The 23,804-nt window shown below is 44.7% G+C and overlaps 1 protein-coding gene across 1 annotated transcript; it reads right to left on the minus strand.

Annotated features, from left to right (window-relative positions):
* Positions 1-1,564: 1,564 nt before the first annotated feature.
* LOC114028028 (zinc finger protein 658B-like) lies at positions 1,565-21,630 on the minus strand. The gene is made up of 7 exons (XM_027842213.1): positions 21,501-21,630; positions 19,121-19,211; positions 14,211-14,267; positions 7,236-7,362; positions 6,615-6,710; positions 5,330-5,424; positions 1,565-4,572 (listed from the first exon to the last, which is right to left on the minus strand). The coding sequence occupies exons 3-7, from the start codon at positions 14,211-14,213 to the stop codon at positions 1,975-1,977; spliced, it is 2,919 nt and encodes a 972-aa protein (XP_027698014.1). The 5' UTR covers positions 14,214-14,267; positions 19,121-19,211; positions 21,501-21,630; the 3' UTR covers positions 1,565-1,974.
* Between the last annotated feature and the right edge of the window lie 2,174 nt (positions 21,631-23,804).

A 23,804-nucleotide genomic window follows, 5' to 3' on the forward strand; every position in this document is an offset into this window, starting at 1 on the left:
TGGGGTGATTTTATTTAGTCAGGCATATTACCCAGCTTTCTTTAGTTTTATCTACCACTGTTCCTCTGTTCTGCTAGTTTGGCAAGAGTTTGGCAAGTATGTCAAATATTTGCTTTTGAGCAAATATTTTGAGCAAAATAAGGAGCTTTTGAGGATATTGGTCTCCTTTTGCCAATTAATTGATGTTGACCTAACTTCTGGAAATCATTATTATAGTCAGTGCTGGTATATTTGTTTCCATTTCCCATTTAAAAATTTTCATTTGCTTGCTTAAATCTTTTAAAATATTGTGCCATACATTTTCTCATTATTATTATTCTGTTTGATTATAAATTGCAATCTTCACTCTCAGATGGTTTGAAAACTCTTACATCAGTAATAAATCTTTTCCTGCCTGTTAAAATATATTCTGTTGTATTCTTTGTGATACTGTTTAGTACTCCCCAGGTCCAGCTCCACTAGAGAAAATGTTCATTTTATGTTGGTGTGAGGTTTCTGTATAATCTACCACACTTCGGTCTCTCTAATTTCTTTCCCCTGAGACATACTTGTCCATATAGTTCTCCCCATCCAAACTTTTCCCCAAGTTTGCACTGAAGTCACTAAGTATCAGAGTTAATTTCATTTGTAGGGTCTTAACAAATTTATCTACCCCTTCATTTAGAAACTGTTGGTGTATAAATTGAAATTGTTTTAATGCTGGTTTTTGGAGGGGAAATATTTTATCACTGGCAATACATGGTGACCAAATGTCCCGTGAAATAATGTTTCTTGTAGCTTTGAGTCATGTGGTAAAACCCATTCTGCCAACTTTCTTTGCCTCTCCATGAAGTACATGTGTGCCATCATTTCATTCAGTTGCAACCTACTTCTTTCTTCTGGTTTTGTGAATACCAACCATGTGAACATTGATATGATTTAGGTTCTCTAGCAATTATCATTTATTAGTCATTAGGCAGAGGTCTTACGTATTTTCAATATAACATTTTTAAAAGGTAGTTTAATTATTATTTAACATCCTGCATCAGCCAAACTTGACTCACTAAATTGCGCAACTCTACTGCTCCCTGATGGCATTCAAAGGGGACTACAGTGAGAAGCAATCATGGAAGATGCAGTCATTTTTCTCTCTAAATATCACAAAATATTGTGACAAGTAATGAACTCAATCATCTTGACCCTCTAACAAATGGCAAGTTGTTCTGATGTTTTCCTATCATTGTTTCATCACCGCAGTCCATCATGAAATCAGTGACATCTGATGGTGAATTATACCCCAATGTTCCCATGGCCATTTGCATTCATAATCTTTTTTCCTGTCAATTCTGCAATACATCCCAAGGGCTTGGATAGTGTTAAAGAGTTTCTCACTTTAATTACATTTATAGACTTTAGTTACATTTATAGAGTTTCTCACCACTATGTCCTCCCTAGCTGAAGGTTTTGATATATTCATTGCTTTTGTGTATTTTATCTCAAATACAAGAATTCTGAGAATACGAAGAATAAAGACTGTCTAAAGGCTTTCCCACATCACTTACAGTGAAAGACTTAGGCTACAGCAGGAATTTTCTTAGGTTTACTAAGTTTTATTTTAAATTGGAAAGCTTTTCTACCTTAATTACATTAACAGGAATTCTCCCCCATATGAATTCTTTCATGCCCACTAAATGATGATTTATGGTTGAAATTTCGTTTTTACATCCTGTACACTCAGTGGGCTTCTAATATGAATTTTAAAAATATATTCAGGAAGTTGGTCCTTTTAAAAGGCTTTTTCAAAGTTATTACATGCAAAGCATTTATTTCCAGTGTGAATTGCCTGATGGAAGCTATGTGATGTTATCTGAATGAAGTCCCCCTGCCCCATATTCTCTGAATTAAAAGGGTTTCTTTTCCCTATGAATTCTCTGATATTGAAGAAAATGGTTCTTTCAAGTGAAGGCTTTCCCAATGTCATTACAGTCAAAGGGTTTAACTCGTATGAATTTGCTGATGTGAAATAAATGATGACCTCTGACTAAAGTTCTTCCCACATTCATGACATTCAAATGGTTTCTCTCCAGTATGAATTCTCTGATGTGAAATAAGTGTTGCTTTACGACTAAAGTTTTTCCCACATTCGTGACACTCAAAGGGTTTCTCTCCAGTATGAATTCTCTGATGTGAAATAAGTGATGACCTTCTGCTAAAGTTTTTCCCACATTCGTTACATTCAAAGGGTTTCTCTCCAGTGTGAATTCTCTGGTGTGAAATAAATGATGACCTCTGGCGAAAGCTTTTCCCACACTCCTTACACTCAAAAGGTTTCACTCCAGTATGAATTCTCTGGTGTTCAGTAAGGTGAGATTTGCTGTAGAAGGCTTTCCCACATTCATTACATTCAAAGGTTTTCTCTCCAGTATGAATTCTCTGATGTACAGTAAGGTGGGATTTGCTGTAGAAGGCTTTCGCACATTCATTACACTCAAAGGTTTTCTTTCCAGTATGAATTCTCTGATGTATAGTAAAGTGAGATTTGAAACAGAAGGTTTTCCTACATTCAGTGCATTCAAAGGGTTTGTCTCCATTATGAATCCCTTGATGAGAAATTAATGTTGACTTCTGGCTGAAGTTTTTCCCACATTCATTACACACAAAGGGTTTCTCTCCAGTATGAATTCTCTGATGTACAATAAAGTGCGATTTGAAATGGAAGGCTTTCCCACATTCAGTGCATTCAAAGGGTTTCTCTCCAGTATGAATCCCTTGATGTGAAGTTAGTGATGATCTCTGAGTAAAGTTCTTTCCACATTCATTACACTCAAAGGGTTTCTCTCCAGTATGAACTCTCTGATGTTTTATAAGTGATGATCTCTCACTAAAGTTTCTCCCACATTCATTACAATTAAAGGGCTTCTCTCCAGTATGTATTCTCTGATGTACAGTAAGATGGTATTTGTCATGGAAGGCCTTCTGGCATTCATTACACTTGAAGGGTTTCTTTCCTGTGTGAATTCTCTTATGTTTGTTCAGCTGACTCTTCCACATGAAGACTTTCCTGCACTCAGTACATTCAAAGGGTTTTTTTCCAGTATGAATTCCCTGATGTGCTACAAGTGACAACCTCAGGCTGAAGTTTTTTCCACATTCATTACACTTAAAGGGTTTTTCTCCAATATGAGTTTTCTCTTGTTCAATAAGTTGGTCCTTCTGCATGAAGTCTTTCCCAGAGTTATTATATTTAACGTGCTTCTCTCCACTATGAGTTCTTTGATGAAGAGTAAGTGATGTCCGTTGGCTAAAGTTTTTCCCACACTCATTACATTCAAAGGGTTTCTCTCCAGTATGAATTCTGTGATGTGAAATAAGTGATGGCCTCCAGCTAAACTTCTTCCCACATTCATGACACTCAAAGGGTTTCTCACCAGTATGAATTCTCTGATGTTTAATAAGTGATGATTTCTCACTAAAATTCTTCCCACACTCAATACATTCAAAAGGCTTCTCTCCAGTATGAATTCTCTGATGCTTGATAAGTGATGACCTTAAGCTGAATTTTTTCCCACAGGCAATACACTCAAAGGGCTTCTCACCAGTGTGAATTCTCTGGTGTTGAGTATAGTGATATTTGTTGTAGAAGATTTTCCCACATTCATTACACTCAAAAGTTTTCTCTCCAGTATGAAGTCTCTGATGTACTGTAAGCTGAGATTTGTTGTGGAAAGCTTTTCCACATTCACTGCACCCAAAGGGTTTCTCTCCACTATGAATGCTCTGATGTAAAATAAGTGATGATCGCAGGCGGAAGTTTTTTCCACATTCATTACATCCAAAGGGTTTCTCTCCACTATGGATTCTCTGATGCTCATTAAGTTTACATTTCCATTGAAAGGCTTTGCCACATTCGTTACACTTAAAGGGTTTCTCTACGGTACGAATTATTTCATCTTCAGCAACATTTCCCCTTTGGCTTATGAATTCTTTTTCACAGTTCTCAGATTCCAAATGATTTTCTCCAACATGAATCCTCTTGTGCTTATCAAGTTGACTCTTCCATCTGAAGGTTTTTCCACATTCATTACACTCAAAGGGTTTGTCTCGTGTATGAATTCTCTGATGTAGGATAAGGTAAGATTTGTAATGGAAGCCTTTCCTACATACATTACATTCAAAGAGTTTCTTTCCACTGTGAATTCTCCAATGTAAAATAAGTGATGATCTTAGGCTAAAGTTTTTCCCACATTCATTGCACTCAAAGGGTTTATCTCCAGTATGAATTCTCTGATGGTCATTTAGTTTACATCTCCTTTCAAAGTCTTTGCCACATTCATTATAATCAAAGGGTTTCTCATCAACCTGAACTCTCTGGTGTATAGTAAGAGTTTTCCTAAAATCATTAGAAAGATGTAGTTTATTTTTAGCCTGAATTCTCTGATGATCATCAAGGCTTCTCAACTGTCTAATGGCTTTTCCACATTCTTTTGAGTTATCACCAGTAGTAATTCTCTCACAACGCATAAGGGGTGCATTGTGGCTGAAGGCTTCCCCAAATTTGCTGACTTTACAGCATTTCTTGCCAGTGTGAATCCTCTGCATAAAAGCCAAGAATTATTACTGAAGGCATGCTTGAATTTGATACATTCACATGATTTCCCTCAAGTTTGAACTCTCTAATGTACATGAAGACTTCCCTACTGAATAAAGACTTTTGTATATTCACTTAACATTTTTTTAGGGGCTAGGTAATGTGGTTGAGTGACTTGCCCAGGGTCACACTGCTAGTAAGTGTCAAGTGTCTGAGTCTCGATTTGAACTCAGGTCCTCCTGACTCCAGGGCCAGTGCTTTATCCACTGTGCCACCTAGCTGCCCCACATTCACTTAACATTTAGAGTTTCTCCCCAGTATGTATTCAAATTGTAAGAATTTTTTTTTCTCTAAGACTTTTCCATACTCATTATGTTCATCCTGCTTTACTCTAGTATTTAATTATGAAATGGAAGATAATTCAAGTGGTAATGGAAGAAATTCCTACACATTTTCTCTACAAAGCACCGTCTCCAAGGATGTTCTATTACATTTAGTTTAATCTGAAGACTTTGTAGCACCTACTGAACATACCATATTTGTGGTGACTTGTTCCTGTAGTAACTCTGTGTTATATAGACCAATGACTGATGATCCCAAACTGAAATGCCTATCAAATTCATTAAACTCATCTTATTAAAAGTGTCACCTTGAGAGAATGTTCCTCATCTGGGCCATCTCATCCACTCCCTACTCTCCTCCCTTCTCTAACCTGACCTCACACATCCCATCTTCTCCCACTTGGCAATCTCGGGGACCCACCTTTTGCAGTCTTTCCTTAGAGGATGCTTTCATGCAAATGCCCTGACTCAGAGATTGGTCCTCAGGGATACGCCGCCTTTTCTGAAGAAGGGAGCCTGAAGGGAAACATATGACAATATCCACTGTTGTTTATGCTAGGAAAAGGAAAACTTTTATATTAGGTTTGAGATTCAATTTGTTTCAATAAGAAGATTGATGACTAAAGTGCAAAAGACACACCAATGATAAGGGAAGGTGAAATCCAAGCTTGCTAAGAAATGAATCCGAGAAAGCACGTCAATATGCCAAGTACAGTGCTAGGGGCTAGGGACACAAATTACAAAAAAAGCAAGATAGTATTTGCCTTCAAGCTGCTTGCCATTCTAAGAGAGCATGTATAGTGGAGGGACAGCAAGGGTGAGGCCATCCCTGAGAAATCATGGCGATAGCAAGTGGAGCCATAAGAGAAGTTGACTGATATCTGTCCTTTCCAGGAATTGTAGGCTTAATTTAATTACTATTCTCAGAGCTAGACATGAAAAAGGAAGGATACACATGAGATGACATCTTATAAAGATAGCTAGAACAGCAATAAGGAGCGTGATTGGTCTGGGTGAGACCTGGATGCCACACTACCCACCCAACATGGACACAAATCTGGAGGCTTGTGTTATTATTCCACTCCTGACTCTAGCCTAGCCAGATGGAAAGAATATCCTTCAATAAATCTCTTTTAGACATTTGAGTTTTCCATGTAGGCTTCCTTCTCCTCACCGTAGATTCTGGGTTACTATATAATCACTCATTCAGAGAAAGCCCTCGCCTGACTCTTGTCATCACTTGCAAGTCAAGACATCGCCCTGCTGATGTCATTGGTCTTCTTTGAGAATGAAGGATGGACAACAGCAGCATTCAGGGAGGCATCTGCAGCCAAATGAAAGCCCTGGGATGTGACCGAGTCTCCTCATTTTTAAATTTCTCAAGCTCAGAGAACCTTCGCTGTAATTGTGGCAATGAGCAGACTTAATTTAGTTGGGAGGTGTGGAAGACGGCTATCATTTCCTCCCATAAGTCTTCTCTTCTGCACACTGAAGAGCCCTGTTCCTTCAGCTTATCATACGGCAGGACATCGAAGCTTGAATAGATAAGTGGCCAGATGTCATAAAGTATAAAACAAGAAATACACATCTGTTTCATCCATCCCCCAGGCTCAGGCCCTTTGGGGAGAACCCCCTGGCTAACATTTCGAAGGTGTTGCCAATGGAGTTATTGCTTCCATCTGCCTGCTCCCTTGTCACACACTCACCTGGGCCAGGTTCTCTTAGAATTTCTCCCTTGGGAATCCATGGTGCTTCTCCTTTCTCCAAACGGGAGATCACATCTGGTTTCAAAACTGGAAGTCCTGATCACGGGGAGAGAAACAAAGATATTCTGGGGACAGAAAACCATCTCAGAATTCCATCTCGGTCCCTCTCTCTCCAGGGAAAAGAGGTCATGCTGAGAGGGCCAAGAAGACAGGGCTCATCCCCCTCTATGGGGATGGAGCCGAGATCTAATTGAGACTCAGAGAGACCACTGATTCACTGGCCCCATCACTGCCAAGAGGAGAGGACCTCCTCAGATCTTCAGGCCCCATGAGCCCTGGCACAGCAAGAACCTTTGACCTGGGGAAACAAAAAGTTGGGAAACCAGACCTTCAAGACCAGGATAATGAAGCCACAGGATGTGTTTCTGTGAAAGGCCAAGACCTTTCACCAGGGAACAGAGAACAGAAACACTGCTTCCAGAATTTCCTCTCTGTTGATACTACACAAAAATCTCAAACTCAGGAGACCTCTTCTGTCATTTTCTCTCAGTTTTCACTGAGTGAGAAGCAGAGACACCCAGTGATCAGAGCCCACCTCCAGGGACAGAGGGGTGTCCTTACCCAGGGAGACGAGGTTCTCAAAGTTCTCCAGCATCACCTCCCTGTACAGGGCCCTCTGAGCAGGGCCCAGCCTTCTCCACTCCCCTTGGGTGAAGTCCACGGCCACATCTTGGAATGTCACCAATTCCTGAAACATCAAACACATCTCTTCTTACCCAAGGACCTTCTCACAGTTCTTAGGGGGAGATACGGAGTTGACAAGGGGAAATCTGGAGACAGCTTCTTAAAGAAGTGAGTTTTAAGCATTTCATGGCAGGTATTGATTCAGTCCCTACAAATACCACATGTCTCATTTTGTACTAGACTCAAAGGAACAGAAACGGTTCTTCATTGTTCAATTTAATCTGGAAAAATCATCTCCCAAAGTGGTGTCCTAGCAAATCATGCCCTTTACTCTCAAAGAACCAAATTAATCAGTCAGAACCATTGGCTTCTATCTTCTAGTTAGGCACACAATGCTAACATCAGCAGTCATACTAAATGTATTAATTCCTTATTAGCTACACTGAAGTAATCATTCTTCCTTACTAATCACCCTGTTCTGGGAAGATTTGTTTTTTCATATATATTTTTAAAAAAACCAGCACACCCCAGTGGTGTTCTGTAATGTGCCTCCTCTTCTCCAGCCAGTAAGATGACCCGGCTCTGACTGGACACTGTTCCCTTTGTACTATGTGGGACTAGAATAAAATTCTCCCCTATTTGTTTGAACAAATATTTGCTAAAAACCTACTGTGTGCATGCACTGTTTCTGGAGCTGAATGAAATGCAACATTGCAGAAAACACGGCCCTTGCTTTCAAGCAGCATATACTTGGGAGTGTCGGGGCACGCCAAACACAGAAGCAACTGTAATACACCATTACTGGTCTAACAAAAGTATAAAGTGTGTACCAGGAGAACATCATACGCAATAACAGCCACATTGTGCGATGACTAATATTGATAAACTTAACCCTTCCCAGCAATACAAGGATCTAAGACATCTCCAAAGGCCTCATGATGGAAAATGCTATCCACACCCAAACAAAGAACTATGGCATTTGAATGCAAATCGAAGCATACTATTTGCTATTTTTTTTCTTCTGTTGAGTTTCGTTTCCTCTTTCTGGTGGTTCCTCCTATTGGTTCTAATTCTTACAACATCACTAATGTGAAAATATGTTTAATAGGAATGTATATGTATAGCCTATATAAGATTGTGCATCGTCTTGGGGAAGGTGGTGGGGAGAGAGGGGAGAAAAATTTTAAACTCAAAAGCATATGGAAGTGATTGTTGATAAATCAAAATAAATTAATTTTTAAAAAAAGGATAAAGTCTGTGCTTAAAGTGATCCATATGGCAGAGCCAGGAAAACAATGCACACAGTGACTTTTGTTGTTGACGATGTTCAGGCATTTCAGTCACATTTGACTCTTCATGACCCCATGTCGGGTTTTCTTGGCAAGACACTGGAGTGGGTGGCCATTTCCTTCCCTAGCTCACTTTACAGATGAAGAAGCTAAGGCAAACAGGGTGAAGTGACTTGCCCAGGGTCACACAGCTATTCAGTGTCTGAGGCCAGATCTGAGTTCGGGTCCTCCTGACTCCAGGCCCAGGGCTCTACCCACTGCCCCCACACAATGACTACAAAAATGTAATTGGAAAGAACAAAAAACAAGCCCGACTGCTGCATGATTATAACGAACACCAAATCCAGTGTTCCTCGGCCCTTTCTGAAGTCACACTGGCTCTCAGGTGGGTGACCATCTTCCAGGTGGAGGACCAGCCTCTTATGGAGGGCTCTGGCAGGAATCTTGCCAGCAATGACTAAGAGAGAGACCCCTTGTGATGGTCACAGGACAATCTATTTCCTTTACCTTTATCAAGATGGACAAGGGAGGCATCCTTGAACTCCTGGGGGACAATCTCCTCTTGCCATATAACCTGGAAAATCTCCCCTTTTGTATGAGCGACGGATTCCCTGCCTTGTAAATCTCAGCTGGAATAGAATCAGCACCAGGTGCTCTGCCACATGAGAGGAGCCTAATGGCATTGAAAACCTCTTCTGCAGTTGGAACTTCAGCCAGGGAGGGATTGACTTCAACCTGAGGTAAATGGTCAATGGCTTCAGCACTGATTGATGATGGTCTGTTGAGAACACTAGGGAAGTGTTCAGCCCATCTCTCTAGGGTCATGTCCTTATCATTAATCAACGTGGCTCCACCAGAACTGAGTAGCTGAGATGCAGTGTATGTCTTTGGCCCATAAATAGCCTTCAGGGCATCATAAAAGTTCTTTGGATTGTTATTATCAGCATAAAACTGAATCTCACCTGCCTTCCTACTGAGCCAAGAATCCTGCATCTCTCTAAGCTTTGCTTGCACTTTACTTTTGTTTTTTTGGTTAGGCAATGGGGTTAAATGACTTGCCCAGGGTCACACAGCTAATAAGTGTTATGTGTCTGAGGCCAGATTTGAACTCAGGTCCTCCTGAATCCAGGGCCAGTGCTCTATCCACTGTGCCACCTAGCTGCCCCTGCACTTTACTTTTGATGGAATTAAATGCTGCCTTCTTAGAGATGAATAACTACCCTGCTGGAGTTCTTGTTTTTCATTTAGCAGCTTCTGAATTTCCCTATCATTTTTGTAAAAACCAATCTTGATGTTTGTGAGTGTTCTGACCCCATTGGGTAAATGCAGTGCTGTACGCCAAATCTCTGAAAGCTGCCCACTCCTTTTCTGCTCCACTGTTTTCTGCTGTGTGTTGGCTCAACTTTCCCTCCAAGTTAGCAACAAAGTGTTCATACTTGAAGTGCTAATCTCTTGACATTACGTCATCTTGCCTTTGGGCTTCCACTTTTGTTGACTGTAAATATTTAGGCTACAGAGGCCAAGTTTCCGATCAGTCCCGCACTTGGTGTCACATATCACCTTTGCCACTCTCACATCCTGTCTGTCTCTTCTCCTTACAATCACATAGTTCATTAAATGCCAGTGTTTGCTGTGAAGGTGCATCCACAGTTTTGCTGCATTTAAGTATCCTGTGAAAAATGTGGAACTTTGCTATATGACTGGCTCTTCCAAGATAAAGGCTAACCATGGCTCTTACCTGGAATCAAAGTTGAAGAAGCTCTATTCTGTTACGTTTATGTCAGGTCAGTCTGTGCCCTTTACAGTAGAATCTTAATATCATTATAATCATTTCCCTTCCTAGCAAGCGTATTTAACGAGGGAAGGTGAATTGTAAAAGTATGTGTATGTGTGTGAGTAGTGTGTGTATACACACACACATACACACATACGTGATCAATCCTGCTGTTGCAATACTCAACATCTCTGAGTTATTATAATGGGGTGCAAGTGTGAAAGACCTATTTTTACTCTAAGTATTCTAAATTTGTTGTCACTAATAGTTATATATTCATGTATAAGATTAAGTCCGTAAAGTATCTCATTCTTTTTGGACAATTTGAGGATAACGTTGTTCAGACGTTTTTCAGAAACGTCCAACTCTTTATGACCCCATTGGAGATTTTTTTTTGGCAAAGATACTGGAGTGGTTTGCCATTTCCTTCTCCAGCTCATTTTACAGATGAAGAAACTGAGGAAAACAGAGTTAAGTGACTTGCTCAGGGTCAGACAGCTAGTAAGTGTGTAAGGCCAGATTTGAACTCAGGTCTTCATGATGCTACCCTTGAAGCTCTATCCACTACATACCTAGATGCCCCAATATATATCCTCAATGTGAGGATAGGACAATTAGAACTAAAATGTGATGTGATGAAGATGTGAAAGTTTTAAATTTTAATTGAGTAGTAAACTTCACTCTGAGAAAAGCAACAAAACTGTTTTCTCTAAGAACTAAGATTTTATATTTTTATACACACACATATTTATGTGTATTTGTATATGATTGGCTTTCAAAGGTTTCTACCAAAAACAATGACAAAAAGACAAGTATAAGATTAGCTTCATAATTGAACTGGTTTGCACCACATGAACTAGTTACTAGAAAACCAAATTTAAGAGGAACATCCTTCTAGAACGGCCTTGGAAATGAGGCCTATTCCAGAAATTCCAAGGGAAAATGTTTCCAAGTATCAGACAGCTACATGCCACAGTTAAGACTCAAGATGAAATAAGTTGATTAAATGTAGTTTAATCTGTAACCTGATGCAGTTTACCTACAGAGCCTGTTTAACTAGGTTTGTTTCCTTAAGAGATGTATGAGGTTATGACTTGAAGTTTGTTCAACTTTTATGACACTGAAGGAAGCATAAGACTGTGAATCTCTCTATTTTTTAACTTCTGCGCTATTTGTGTCTGTATGTGTCCTTTCAATGTCTGGGAAATCTCCTCGTGCTGTGTAGCACACTTGTTTCCTGGTCCAACTCTCAGTCCCCTGACCCAATGGGATCCCTCTGACCAGGGCTTGCCACCACTATCCTCAGGAAATTCTATCCAGCTCTTGAGGAGATGAGCGGTTATGGGGCCCCTTCCCTGACAAGGGTTGTTTTTAAGCCTTAGCCCAGCTCTCCTCATCTATGATGGTGCTTCTGCTACCTTAGGGCTTTAACCGCAACAGAGGAAACTGAAGGAAAACTGGACAACACAGGTGGAATCTGGCCCTGTGCAGCTGGGAAACAGACCCACTGCTCAGAGATCAGATTTATTTAAGGTTGAAATCAGGACTGAGGTTATGCTGACCAGAAACCCAGTCAGACCCCAACTGATTGATGGGAGTTTTCTCCCATCATACGCCTTATGTGTCTCATCTGGAAACTGCCTCCATGCTGGTCAATCGGCTACTATTTCCTTGTTACTTTGTCTGAACCCTATAAAATGTGTAACTTACAGGCAATGGGGTGAGTGGGCCACCCCCTTTTCAGCTCTCCCCTCTGCTGGACAACTTTCTAAATTATTCCAATTCTGGATTTTGTTCTCTGCCACATCATGACTCTTTTAGGTGAATGGATTGTGGCATTCATTTTTGAAAGAAATGATTATTTCTCTCATATTAATAGCCAATTATTAAAAGTGGGGAGACCTCAGCTTTTTTCCCTTCTGTTCTATTACCTTGTCCAATCTCTCAAGGACAGGGTTGATGGAAGATGGGATTGACCTTCTCCTCATTCTAGGGATTGCTACTCCACCCAACTAGCTCAGGTTTGGGTGGAAGATATAGATTCTTTGTCTAGACTACCCAGGGCTGGGGGTGATCTGATTATAGGAATAGTCTCTCTGGCCAAGAGTGACATGATGTCACTCTCAGCCCCTCACTGGAGTGAGCTCACTTCTCTTTGCAAAGTCACCAGAGCTGACTGCCAATCTCAAGAACGCTCCTCTTCCAAAGGGTATATGAACTGTGATTCCACTGTCATGATTGCCTTTGGCACTCAAGAGGGCCACTGATCTTTTATTAAAATGCTGGCATTATTAATAAAATGATTAAATTACCCAGAAATTATTTCTCTCAATCTTTTTAAATGCCACATTTTTGCATATAAAATGATGATTGTCCAGCTTGTATTTTCCTCCATTTAGTATTGATTTTTTTTTTCAGTTCCCTTCTTTTAGGCCAACACTGTCCCTACAATTAATTTTGCTCAAGTGAAAATGAAAATATTAGAATGATGACAAAGCCAAACTGGAATCCTGTGAAATGGAACCATGGCTGGCCCCTGGGAAGAGACGTAAGAATGTGCCTCTCTCCCTTTTGGGCAGAGGCTGGGGGTGGTAGGTAGGAGAAACTTCACAGAGCACTGGTCAGTTCTGCTGGACTGGTTTTTCTTCTGTCTCATTCTTTGTTCCAGATCCAGGAAAGGCATAGCTCCTCTGTCCTCTGCCCTGGTCAGGTCCTATCTAAAGGCCTGGGTTCGGTTCTGGAGGCCACAAATTTGGAAGGGTTGCTGGACAGCTCCCTCAGGTGGGTAAGGAGGATGAAGAAATGGGGCCGTGGAGCCTTGGGAGTAAAAGACAAGACAAGGGGGGTGACAGGCGTCCTTAGGGATACGAGGGCCATCACAAGGAAGAGGGGGCAAACTTTGCTCTCTTGTCATTGAAGGCAAACAATATGGGAGGTGGGCGGTAATTGCAAGGAAGCCAGTTTCATCCTGATGCTCGGGGAATCTCTGAATAATCACCGTTACACAGAAGTGGAAAGGGCTCCAGGGAGGTGCAGGAACTCTCTTCTTCATAAGTCTTCAAGCAGAGACTCTCGACTTGGAGTCGCAAAGACCCGAGTTCAAGCCCAACCTCAAACACTTACTAGCAAATGATTTAGCCTATGCTGGCCTCAGTTTCTTCAACTATAAAATGGGAATGATAATAGCTCTTACTTCTCAGGTTGTTGTGAGGATCAAAGGTGACCATGTTTGTAAAGTGCTTAGCACCACAGCTGGCACACAGGAGGCGCTACATAAATGGGTGTTCACTCCCGTACCCAGCGGTTCTCACTCCTATCGTCATTATTATTGTCCATGGTGCTGCAGCAGGAATTCTTTGTCAGGGATGAGAAGGACCAGATGGTTACGGAGTTTCTCTCAAACTAAAATGGGTGGACTCTGGAAGAGAGAGTGAGGCGGATGACGTCGTGCACCTCTGCCTCACTGAAATCCAACTTACGCACGAATCACAGGACATCACCCGGACCATTGTACCACTGTATCTGTCTCAAAGACCTGAGGCGACAGGCAAGTGACGAAGCAGCAGGTGCGGACACACTGGGAGCTACAGTCACAACCCTGCACCCAGGCGGCCCAGGCGGCCCAGGCCATAGGGTCGTCTTCTCACAGCAGCAGTGGGACTCAGCAGCTCCCTGGGTGTCTGGGCAGCCTTACTCACACCCTGGTGTGAGGAAGGGGCTAGAAAAGGTGCTCTAAAAATTGTCTGCTCACCCAACCCTGCCCTGATTACCATGGCAGGCGAGGATCCCACCATGTGGTCAAAACACAAAAAAAAGCACAAAAACTTCTGCAAGGATGATTCTACTCACCATTGGTGCTTGGAATGGATGACGGCACCCTTATGGACAACATGAAATCCAGCAGACCTGAAAGACAAGCAGCTCTTGTTGTGAGAGAACTCAACAGGGATCACAGCCAAACATCAGCCCCGAGTGAAACAAGGCTGGCAAATGAAGGCCAGCTTCCTGAAGCTGGAGCTTGATGACACATTTTTCTGGAGTGGCCACAGTGAAGGGGAACGTCATGAAGCTGATGTAGGTTTTTCAATCAAAACTAATCTAGTCAACAAACTCGTATGCCTACCAAAGGAGTGAAAAAGAGACTCATTGGCGCAGTGGATAGAGCACCGGCCCTGAAGTCAGGAGGACCTGAGTTCAAATCCAGCCTCAGACACATAACACTCACTGTGTGACCCTGGGCAAGTCACTTAACCCCAATTGCCTAAAAATTAAATTAAAAAAAAAAAAAGAAAGAGAGACTCATGACAATACAATTGCCACTTGCAGGAAAACATCACGCCACCATCAGTGCCTGTGCTCCCACCACGACGAACCCTGATGTAGTTAAAGAAAAATTTTATAAAGACCTGGAGACCCTCATCATCAATGTGCCAAAAGAGGACAAGCTTATAATTCTGGGGGACTTTAATGCTAGAGTAGGCTCAGACTACTAGACATGGCAGGAAGTACTTGGAAGGAATGGAGCTGGAAACAGCAACAGCAATGGTCACTTACTACTGAAGACTTGTGCATCTCATGACCTTCTCATCACCAACACTGTCTTCTGTTTACCTAAATGCAATTAAACTTTGTGGATGAACCCTCACAGAAAACGTTGGCATTTAATAGACTATGTGATTGTAAGGAGAAGAGGCAGACTGAATGTGAGAGTGACAAAGGCAATGTGTAGTACAGAGTGCTGGACTGATCATAGACTTATCCTCTTCAAGCTAAATATTCACATGCAACAAAAATGGCAGCCCCAAGGCAAAAAGACTAGCAGTAGAATTAATGTCGATAGATTAGAGTGCTTCTCCCTGTGTGAACAGTTTCTTGCTAATGTGGAGAGAAAGCTGAGCCAACACACAGATGAGAATAGTGGAGCAGAAAAGGAGTGGGCAGCTTTCAGAGACTTGGTGTACAGCACCGCATTTGCTCATCCGGGCCAGAACACTTGCAAACACCAAGATCGGTTTGATGAAAATGATGTGGAAATTCAGAAGCTGATAAATGAAAATCAAGAACTCCACAGAGATTACCAGCAGGGTAGTTCGTCAGTCTCTAAGAAGGCAGCATTTAATTTCATCAAAAGTAAAGTGCAAGCAAAGCTTGGAGAGATGCAGGATTCCTGGCTCAGTAAGAAGGCAGGTGAGATTCAGTTTTACATTAACAGTAACAATCCAAATTGCTTTATGATGCCCTGAAGACTATTTATGGGCCAAAGACATACACTGCATCTCAGCTACTCAGTGCTGGTCGAGCCACATTGATTAGTGATAAGGGCATGATCCTGGAGAGATGGGCTGAACACTTCCATAGTGTTCTCAACTGACCATCATCAATCAGTGCTGAAACCAATGACCATTTACCTCAAATTGAATTCAATCCCTCCCTAGCTGATGTTCTAACTGACAAAGAGGTTTTGAGTGTCATTAGGCTCTGTTTGTGTGGCAAAGTATGTGGTGCTGATTTTATTCGAGCTGAGATTTACATGGTAGGGGATGCATTGCTCACATAAAAGCTAACTGAAATTTTCCAGGTTATATGGCAAGAGGAGGTTATCCCTCAGGAGTTCAAGGATGCCTCCATTGTCTATCTCTATAAAGGTAAAGGAAATAGATTGTCCTGTGACAATCACAGGGATGTCTCTCTCTTAGTCATTGCTGGTAAGATTCTTGCCAGAGTCCTCCTAATAGACTGATCCTTCACCTGAAGGATGGTCATCTACCTGAGAACCAATGTGGCTTCAGAAAGGGCCCAGGAACAGTCGATATGGTGTTTGCTTGGGAAAAAGCAGGGCAACATTGGGGGCAGGGCGGAAGGCTCAACTCCAGGAAAAATGCCAAGAGTAGAACAGAGGTCTGTATACAATGTGTGTAGATCTGACCAAGGCCTTTGATATTGTCAGTCATGAGGGCTTGTAGAAAATTATGTCAGGCAGCTAGGTAGCGCAGTGGATAGAGCTCCAGCCTTGGAGTCAGGAGGACCTGAGTTCAAATCTGGCGTCAGACACATGACACTTACTAGCTGTGTGACCCTGGGCAGGTCACTTAACCCCAACTGCCTCACCAAAAAGACAAAAAGAAGAAAATTATGTCAAAATGTGGTTGCCCAGCATTGTATGTCAATTTCATGATGACCCACTTGCTCACAGACGATGCTCTCGAGCTTTCCCAGTCACCAGGGGAGTGAAACAAGGCCGGGTGCTTGTTTCCACGCTTTTAAGCACGATGTTTTCAGCTATGTTGTCAAATGCTTTCAATGAGGATGAACACGGCATCAAAGTCAGCTACCACACTGATGGTAAATTCTTCAACTTGAAAAGACTACAAGCCAAGACTAAAGTGGAGGGAGTATTGGGGCATGATTTTCCGTTTGCAGATGATTATGCACTCAATGCAGCTTGTGAAGCTGAAATGCAACAAGGTATGGATCAATTCTCTGCTGCTTGTGCTAATTTTGGCCTAATAATAAACACCAAGAAAACACAGGTGCTCCACCACCCAGCACCACACCTATCCTGTGGATAAGTTCACTTACCTTGGCAGTGTACTTTCCAGGGACCAACACATTGATAATAAGGTTGATGAATGCATTGCCAGAGCTGGCTCAGTGTTTGGAAGGCTCCAAAGGAAAGTGTGTGAGAGAAGAGGTATTAGACTGACTGCCAGACTGAAGGTCTACAGAGCTGCTGTGCTGACCTCCTTGTTGTACGCCTGAGAAACCTGGATGGCTCCATGCCAGGAAACTGAATCGCTTCCATTTGAATTATTTTAGGAAGATTCTGACAATTGGCTGGCAGGAGAAGGTATCAGACACTGAGGTCCTTTCTGGAACTAAACTGCCAAGCATTCAACCTCTACTTCAGGAAGCGCAATTGATGGGCTGGCTACGTTGTTCAAATGCAAAACGTATGCTTGCCAAAGAGACTATTCTATGGAGAACTCACACAGAGCAAGAGTTCACATGGTGGTCAGAAGAGGCGATACGAGGACACTCTCAAAATCTCTCTTAAGAACTGTGGAAGTGATTGTGTGACAAGGGAGATGCTGGCACAGGACCGCTCAGCATGGCATGCCCACATCAGAGGAGATGCTGCGCTCTATAAGCAAGGCAGAACTGAAACAGCTCCAGAGAAATGCAAGATACGCAGACATGGAGAATCCACCCCAGAGGTTCACACAGACTGTTTGTGCCCGACCTGGGGTAGAACATTCCGAGCTCCTGTAGGCTGGTTAGCCACAGTCGGACACACGGAAACTCGACTCTAGAATAGTGAGGTCATTTTGGTCCTCCTCGAGAACGAAGGACAACAACCAACCAAAATGCTGCAAGTCTGATGAGCGGAGCAGCCACGAGGCAGGCTGGAGAAAAAGCAGGGCAACGTTGGGGGCGGGGGGGAGGGCTCATTCCAGGCAGTACTGCTGGGGAAGGGGGGGAGGGAGGGACGAAGGGAAGGTGGAAGGAAGCAGGAAAGATTATTTAAGCACCTCCTCTGTGCCAGGGACTGTGCTAAGTGCTTTACAAATACTCCTGGGGGCTGGGTACCATTATTATCCCCATTTTACAGGTGAGGAAACTGAGGCAAACAGGTTCTGTGACTTGCCCAAGGTCATAGCTTGAAACTGTCTGAGGTCAGATGTGAACTCAGGTCTTCCTGACTCCAGGCCCCGCACTCTGTGCCCTGTGGCACCCCATAGCAGCCTCTACAGGACCATCACATAGGTAACATGGGGCGATATAGACAAATACATTGAAACTTGAAAGGATGAAGGCTGCAGATTAACAGTAGCAGATAGACAGTGACAGTGAGTGAGGAGCTCTCCCTGTTGGCCCCGTGTCCAGGAGGCAGAGAGGGGAGCAAGTACATGGGGTCTGGTTTCCAGGAGCACCTGAAGGGACATGAGGCAGGGAGGAGGACCGCCAAAAAGTACAGGCCCTCGAGGGAGTTGGAGACAGGGACATCAAAAATCCATACCTTCTGTGACGGCTCAGGACAGAGGTGAGCACGGAGGGAATGTGGGTGATGGCTCAGAGGGGAAGGGTCTTCATCTCAGAAGACGCGACTGAAACACTGGGATATGGGGAACAAGAGTGTACCAGTCTCAGGTCATGGATGGCCCCTCACCTAGGCACCCACCTTCCAGGCTCCTGGCATGACTAACACGGCTTTGGTCCTGGGATGTGGGCGTCAGTGACTGCAGCCAGAAGGCGGCATGGACCCCAGCTGCATGCCGGTCTCTGCCACTCCCTGGTGATCCCTGCTCTGGGTTCCAGAGGTTCTGGGGCTTTATGCCAAGGTGGCACATTTGAAGGATGCCCCGCTGGAGGGGCAAGCACTTTGTTCCCTCAAGTAGAGGCCATGAACGTTGCTGGCTGCCTGAAGAGGCTCAGTAACTCTGGTGGATGTCAGTCCTCAAGGGGCCCTGCTCCTGGGCCTCAGTGATTCTCCCTGAACATGAAAGAGTGTACTTTCCACCAGACACGTGGGGCTACCATCTTTAAAACCTCAGTGCTGAGTTCACAGCTTAGCCCTGAATCTGTCAGTTTATGTGAGGAAAGGATTCTGGCTAACATGATCCATGACGTCAGTAGTAGCCTTCAGAATGGCCAGATCCTTCTGGGGTAGAGTAACAGAGCCTCGGTGCTGGACGGGGGCCTGGGTGACAAGATCAAGGTCCAAAGAAATGTTTCTGTGCTCTGAGAAGGCAAGAACTCACCTGGGGCCTGGCTGTCAGCAGCTCAGAGGTGATTTCTTCCTCCTCTTCCTCCTCCATGCTCCAGCTTGGGGAAAGGCAGCGGCTAGCGAATCTGGTGGGGGGGGGGGGGAGAGAACGACCAAAGAAGAGTCATGAGGGAGACCAAGGATGGCTTGGAGCTCCCCAGGCCCCAGGGTCACCCCCTTGCAACACCTCTTGCCCATTTCACCTCTGAAACATCCCTTGTCCACTTCACCACCCCCGCCCCCATCATCTTTTGTCCATTTCACCTCTACAACACCTCTTGCCCATTTCACCTCTGAAGCATCCCTGGTCCATTTCACCCCCACCCCACATCATCTTTTGTCCATTTCACCTCTACAACACCTCTTGTCCAACACATCCTTGGTCCACTTCACATACACCCCCACCCCTTACATCATCTTTCGTCCATTTCACCTCTGCAACACCTCTTGCCCATTTCACCTCTGAAACATCCCTGGTCCATTTCACCCCCCCCCCTTACATCATCTTTTGTCCATTTCACTCTCCCCCTTTTGCCACATCTCTTGTCCATTTCACCCCTGCAACATCTCTCCAATAGCCCTCCTCTCCTCTGACACTGCCCCCACACTGGTACAGGGAATCATCATCTCACACCTGGACTATGGCAATGGCTGCTGACGGGTCTGCCTGCCTCAAGTCTCTCCCCATTCCAGTCCATCCTCCATTCATGGACCAAAGAGACTTAACTAAAGTGCAGGTCTGACCATATCACCCCCTACTCAATAAACTCCTATGGCTCACTATCACCTCCAGAATCCAATATAAAATCCTCTTCTTGGCATTCAAAGCCCTGCAAAACCTGGCCCCCTCCCATCTTTTCTGGCTGTTCCATGAACAAGACCCTCCAAATCTCTGCTCTGGGCATTTCTCAGGCCGCCCCCATGCCTGAAACACTCTCTCTCTCCTCTACTCTGACTCCTGACCTCCCCTGGCTTTTCCTTCTTCATGAGGCTGGTGCCTTCCCTCTGTTGTTTCCAATTTAGCCTGTCTCCATTTTGTTTGTACTCAGTTGTTTACTTGACATCTCCTTTACTAGGTTGTGAGCTCCTCCAGGGCAGGGACTTTCACCTCTTTGAATCCCCAGCACTTACCATAGTGTCCAGTAAACAGCAGGCACTTAATAAATGCTTACTGATAGACTGACTTTCTGAATTCACTAGACAAAGTTCTTTGCCTGCTATAAGACAATGTTTAACCAGTGAACCCTGGAGGCACAAATCACATAAAATAACATCACTGTTATTTCTATTTCGGGATGCACAGTAGGGCTAGCTTCAAACTCCAGTGAGCAAGAGGTGGGCATGGCTCAGGTGAGATTCCATGATAGAAGTCTCAGCTCTCAACTGGAACCAATAATGAGCTGAATTCCTGCCAGCTCCTCTGTCTCTGGAGTGTAGCCCTTTGTGGTCATTCAGTTCAAAATACCTGCATTAAGTGCCTACTATGTGCAAGGAACTGGTGCAAGGAGGGATACAGAGGGATACAGAGAAAACAATGAATCCAGGCTGGCAGAGGCCAAGAGAGGAGCACAGGTAAGTGAATACAAAGGCCCGGGCCCCACCCCTACCCCCTGCGACTGGGAATGGGGAAGTGGGGGGTTATTGCTGTACAGAGGCCTGGCCTCAGGAGTCTGGAAAACCTGGTTTCAAGCTGAGCCCCTGACATGTGGTGGCTACCCGCAAACCATTTACAGCCCAGCCCAAGCCCTTCCCCACAGGTGAATCTGCAAGCCTGTAAACCAGAGGGGCGCCAGCCCCCACTGGCAGCTCAATGAAATCACAGGCCAGACCCCAAGCTAAAGAAGGAGCTGGGTGGAGGGAAGCGGGTGTACAGCAGAAAGTTTGGTCCAAGACGGGAAGGGCACCCAAGGGAAGCCTTGGAAGAACTTTGGGAAGCTAAAGCAGAGTAATGAGGAGGGATGGCAGGGGAAGGAACAGCCTGTGCAAAAGTCTGGAGGCTGGAGATGACTCCAGAGTTGGGAACACAGAACCGCTCCAGAACACAGGAGGAGCCAGGAGGCTGCAGTCTGATCACGGGGGCTGGTTCCAGCGCCAGCAAGGCTGGCACAACCCTCTGGGCTGGGGACCGCCTTCTGGGATGTCCTCAGGCAGGCCATCCCCCACTGGGCCTCAGTTTCCTCGTCTGTAAGGGAGGCCGCTGGGCTGGGTGCTTGAGGGGATCGTCTCCAATTCTGGACCTGGCCCAGGCTCTCGGGGAGGTAACTGGGAGCCGCTGAAGGTTCTTGAGCAGGGACATGTGGTCGGAGTCCTGCGCTCCCTGCCCCGGGAACAACCCCCATTCTGCCCCATCCACGCTCACCCCCGAGAACACTCACCTCCCCTGGGCGATGCCACAATCTCACCTGGACTCAGGCAGGGTGAGTGTGGCACATGCGCACTCCCTCCTTGGGGGACCTGGCAGATTGCACTGCACAGCCCGCAGCAAAGCTTCCAAGGCAGGACCTATGAAAAGTGCGCCTGCGCACAGGGAGCCCGCCCAGCCCCAGGATGCACGGGGATAAGCAAGCCAGGCCCTCCAGGCCGCGCTCCGCACCTGCGCACTCCCTCCCTCGCGATGGTCTCTCCGCAACCCAACTCCTGTACTACCATTCCCAGAAGGCACCGCGACATAGGATGGTAGGGCGTGATGCTGAGGCACGCCAAGGGAATCCTGGGAAATGAAGTCTTCTCTGTTTCTCCCCACACCCACCGAGACTCTGAGCCAGAGCCTGGGTCCTTCCTCATTTCAGCACCAGATGGCGAGTGTAGCTTAACTCTTCTTCCCCCCCACTTTCTAAACATGTATTATTCATATTTTTTAACATTCTTTTCTTTTTAGATTTTCAGCTCCAGATTCTCTCCCTCCCACCTCTCCCCCACTCACTGCGTAGGCAAACAATATCTCAAATCGAGCTGCAGATTAGCGATGTCCCAGAAGACAAAGAGAGGGAGGAAATCCTGCTTGACTTTGCAGTCGGAGTTGGCCAGCGCTGTCTCTGGAGGGGATCGCGTTTTCGGTCGTAAATCCTTTGGAATTGTCATGGTTCACTGCACTGATCCGCGCAGCCCAATCTTTCACAAAGCTGATCATCTTGACAATGTCGCTTTTACCGGGTACAAGTTCTCCTGGTTCTTCTCACTTCGTCTTGCATCGGTTCATCGACGTCTTGCCTTGTTGTTTCTGAATGGTCTGGGTGATTCTTTTGATTCGTAGACCGGATTTAAGTAAGGTAGTTATCACTGTCTCTCCCGGAGTCCTCCCAATCCAGTGGCAGGGCAGAGTCCAGACCACTGGTAATGGCCTGGGATGCAGGGGGTGACCTTGGAGTCTTCGATGTCTAACCAGGCTCTAGGGCAGCACAGCGCCTGCTTCAGCCGCCTTTGTGGCCGTTGGAACAAATTGTTCTCATCTGCCCATTCCACCAGGGAAGTCTTCACCTGCTTGGGGTAGGAGCCCCCCCACTCACCACCCTGTCTGAGACCCCTCAGTTACCCTCAACCTGGTTTAGCTTGTCTGCTGAAACGTTTCCCAGGGTGTGGCCGCTGCACGTGACAGCTTCTTGGAGCCACAGGTGAAAGCTCGGTGGATCAGGTGGACACCAGACGTGGAAAGCAGCCCTGACAAGGGCTTACCATGGTGGTGTCCTTTAAAGCGATGTACACACTGATGATGAGGTTGACGCAGGCTTTGTCAGGGCTAACAGTTTGGGAGGCTCTGAAGAAAACTGTGGGAGAGAAAAGGTATTAGACTGAGTCCCAAACTGAAGATCTACAGAGCCTTTTTGCTGACCTCGTTGTTGTATTTCTGTCAAACCTGAACGGTCTACCAGCGCCATGGCAGGAAACTAAATTGCTTCCATTTGAATTGTCTTAGGAAGATTCTGAAAATCACCTGGCAGGATGAGGTACCAGACGCGAGGTCCTGTCTCTACTAAAGTGCCAAGCATCCAGACTCTGCTTCAGAGAGTGCAACTCGGATGGGCTGGCCAGTGTTTGAATGCCAAACATATGCATGCCAAAAAGACTATTTTATGGAGAACTCCCTCTGGGCAAGTGTGAAGAAGCAATACAAGGACACTCTCAAGGTCTCTCTTAAGAACTTTGGAATTAATTTCGAGACATGGGAGTCACTGGCACAGGACCTCCCAGCATGGAGTGCCCTCATCAGAGAAGGTGCAGTGCTCTACAAGCAAAGCAAAACTGAAGTAGCTCAAAAGAAACTTGAGATGCCCAGATTTAGAGACTCCAACCCTAATGTTTGCATAATCTATTTGTGCCCGACCTGTGGTAGTACATTCCCAGCTCATATTGGTCTGAGGTCTGATCATCCCCAGTCAGATGCACTGGAACTTGACTCTAACACAGTGTTGTCACTTTGGTCCTTTTGGAGAATGAAGGACAACAATGTTATTCTGAAACCACTGCCTTTGTCATTTTTTTTTTATATTACAGTAGTATTCCATCACATTCATATGCCACAGTTTGTTTAGCCATTCCCCAACTGAAGGAGGATCTGAGGCCAGAGGCACTATCCCCCACATCCCAGGACTAGAGCTAATTACAAAAAATAAATAAATAAATAAACTGCTACAAATTTAAAAAATGAGCAGGCAAAGGAGAATGAATCCAACCATAGAAAG

The sequence above is a fragment of the Vombatus ursinus genome, unplaced genomic scaffold (assembly GCF_900497805.2).
Source record: "Vombatus ursinus unplaced genomic scaffold, bare-nosed wombat genome assembly UNPS02014868.1, whole genome shotgun sequence".
NCBI lineage: Eukaryota > Metazoa > Chordata > Mammalia > Diprotodontia > Vombatidae > Vombatus > Vombatus ursinus.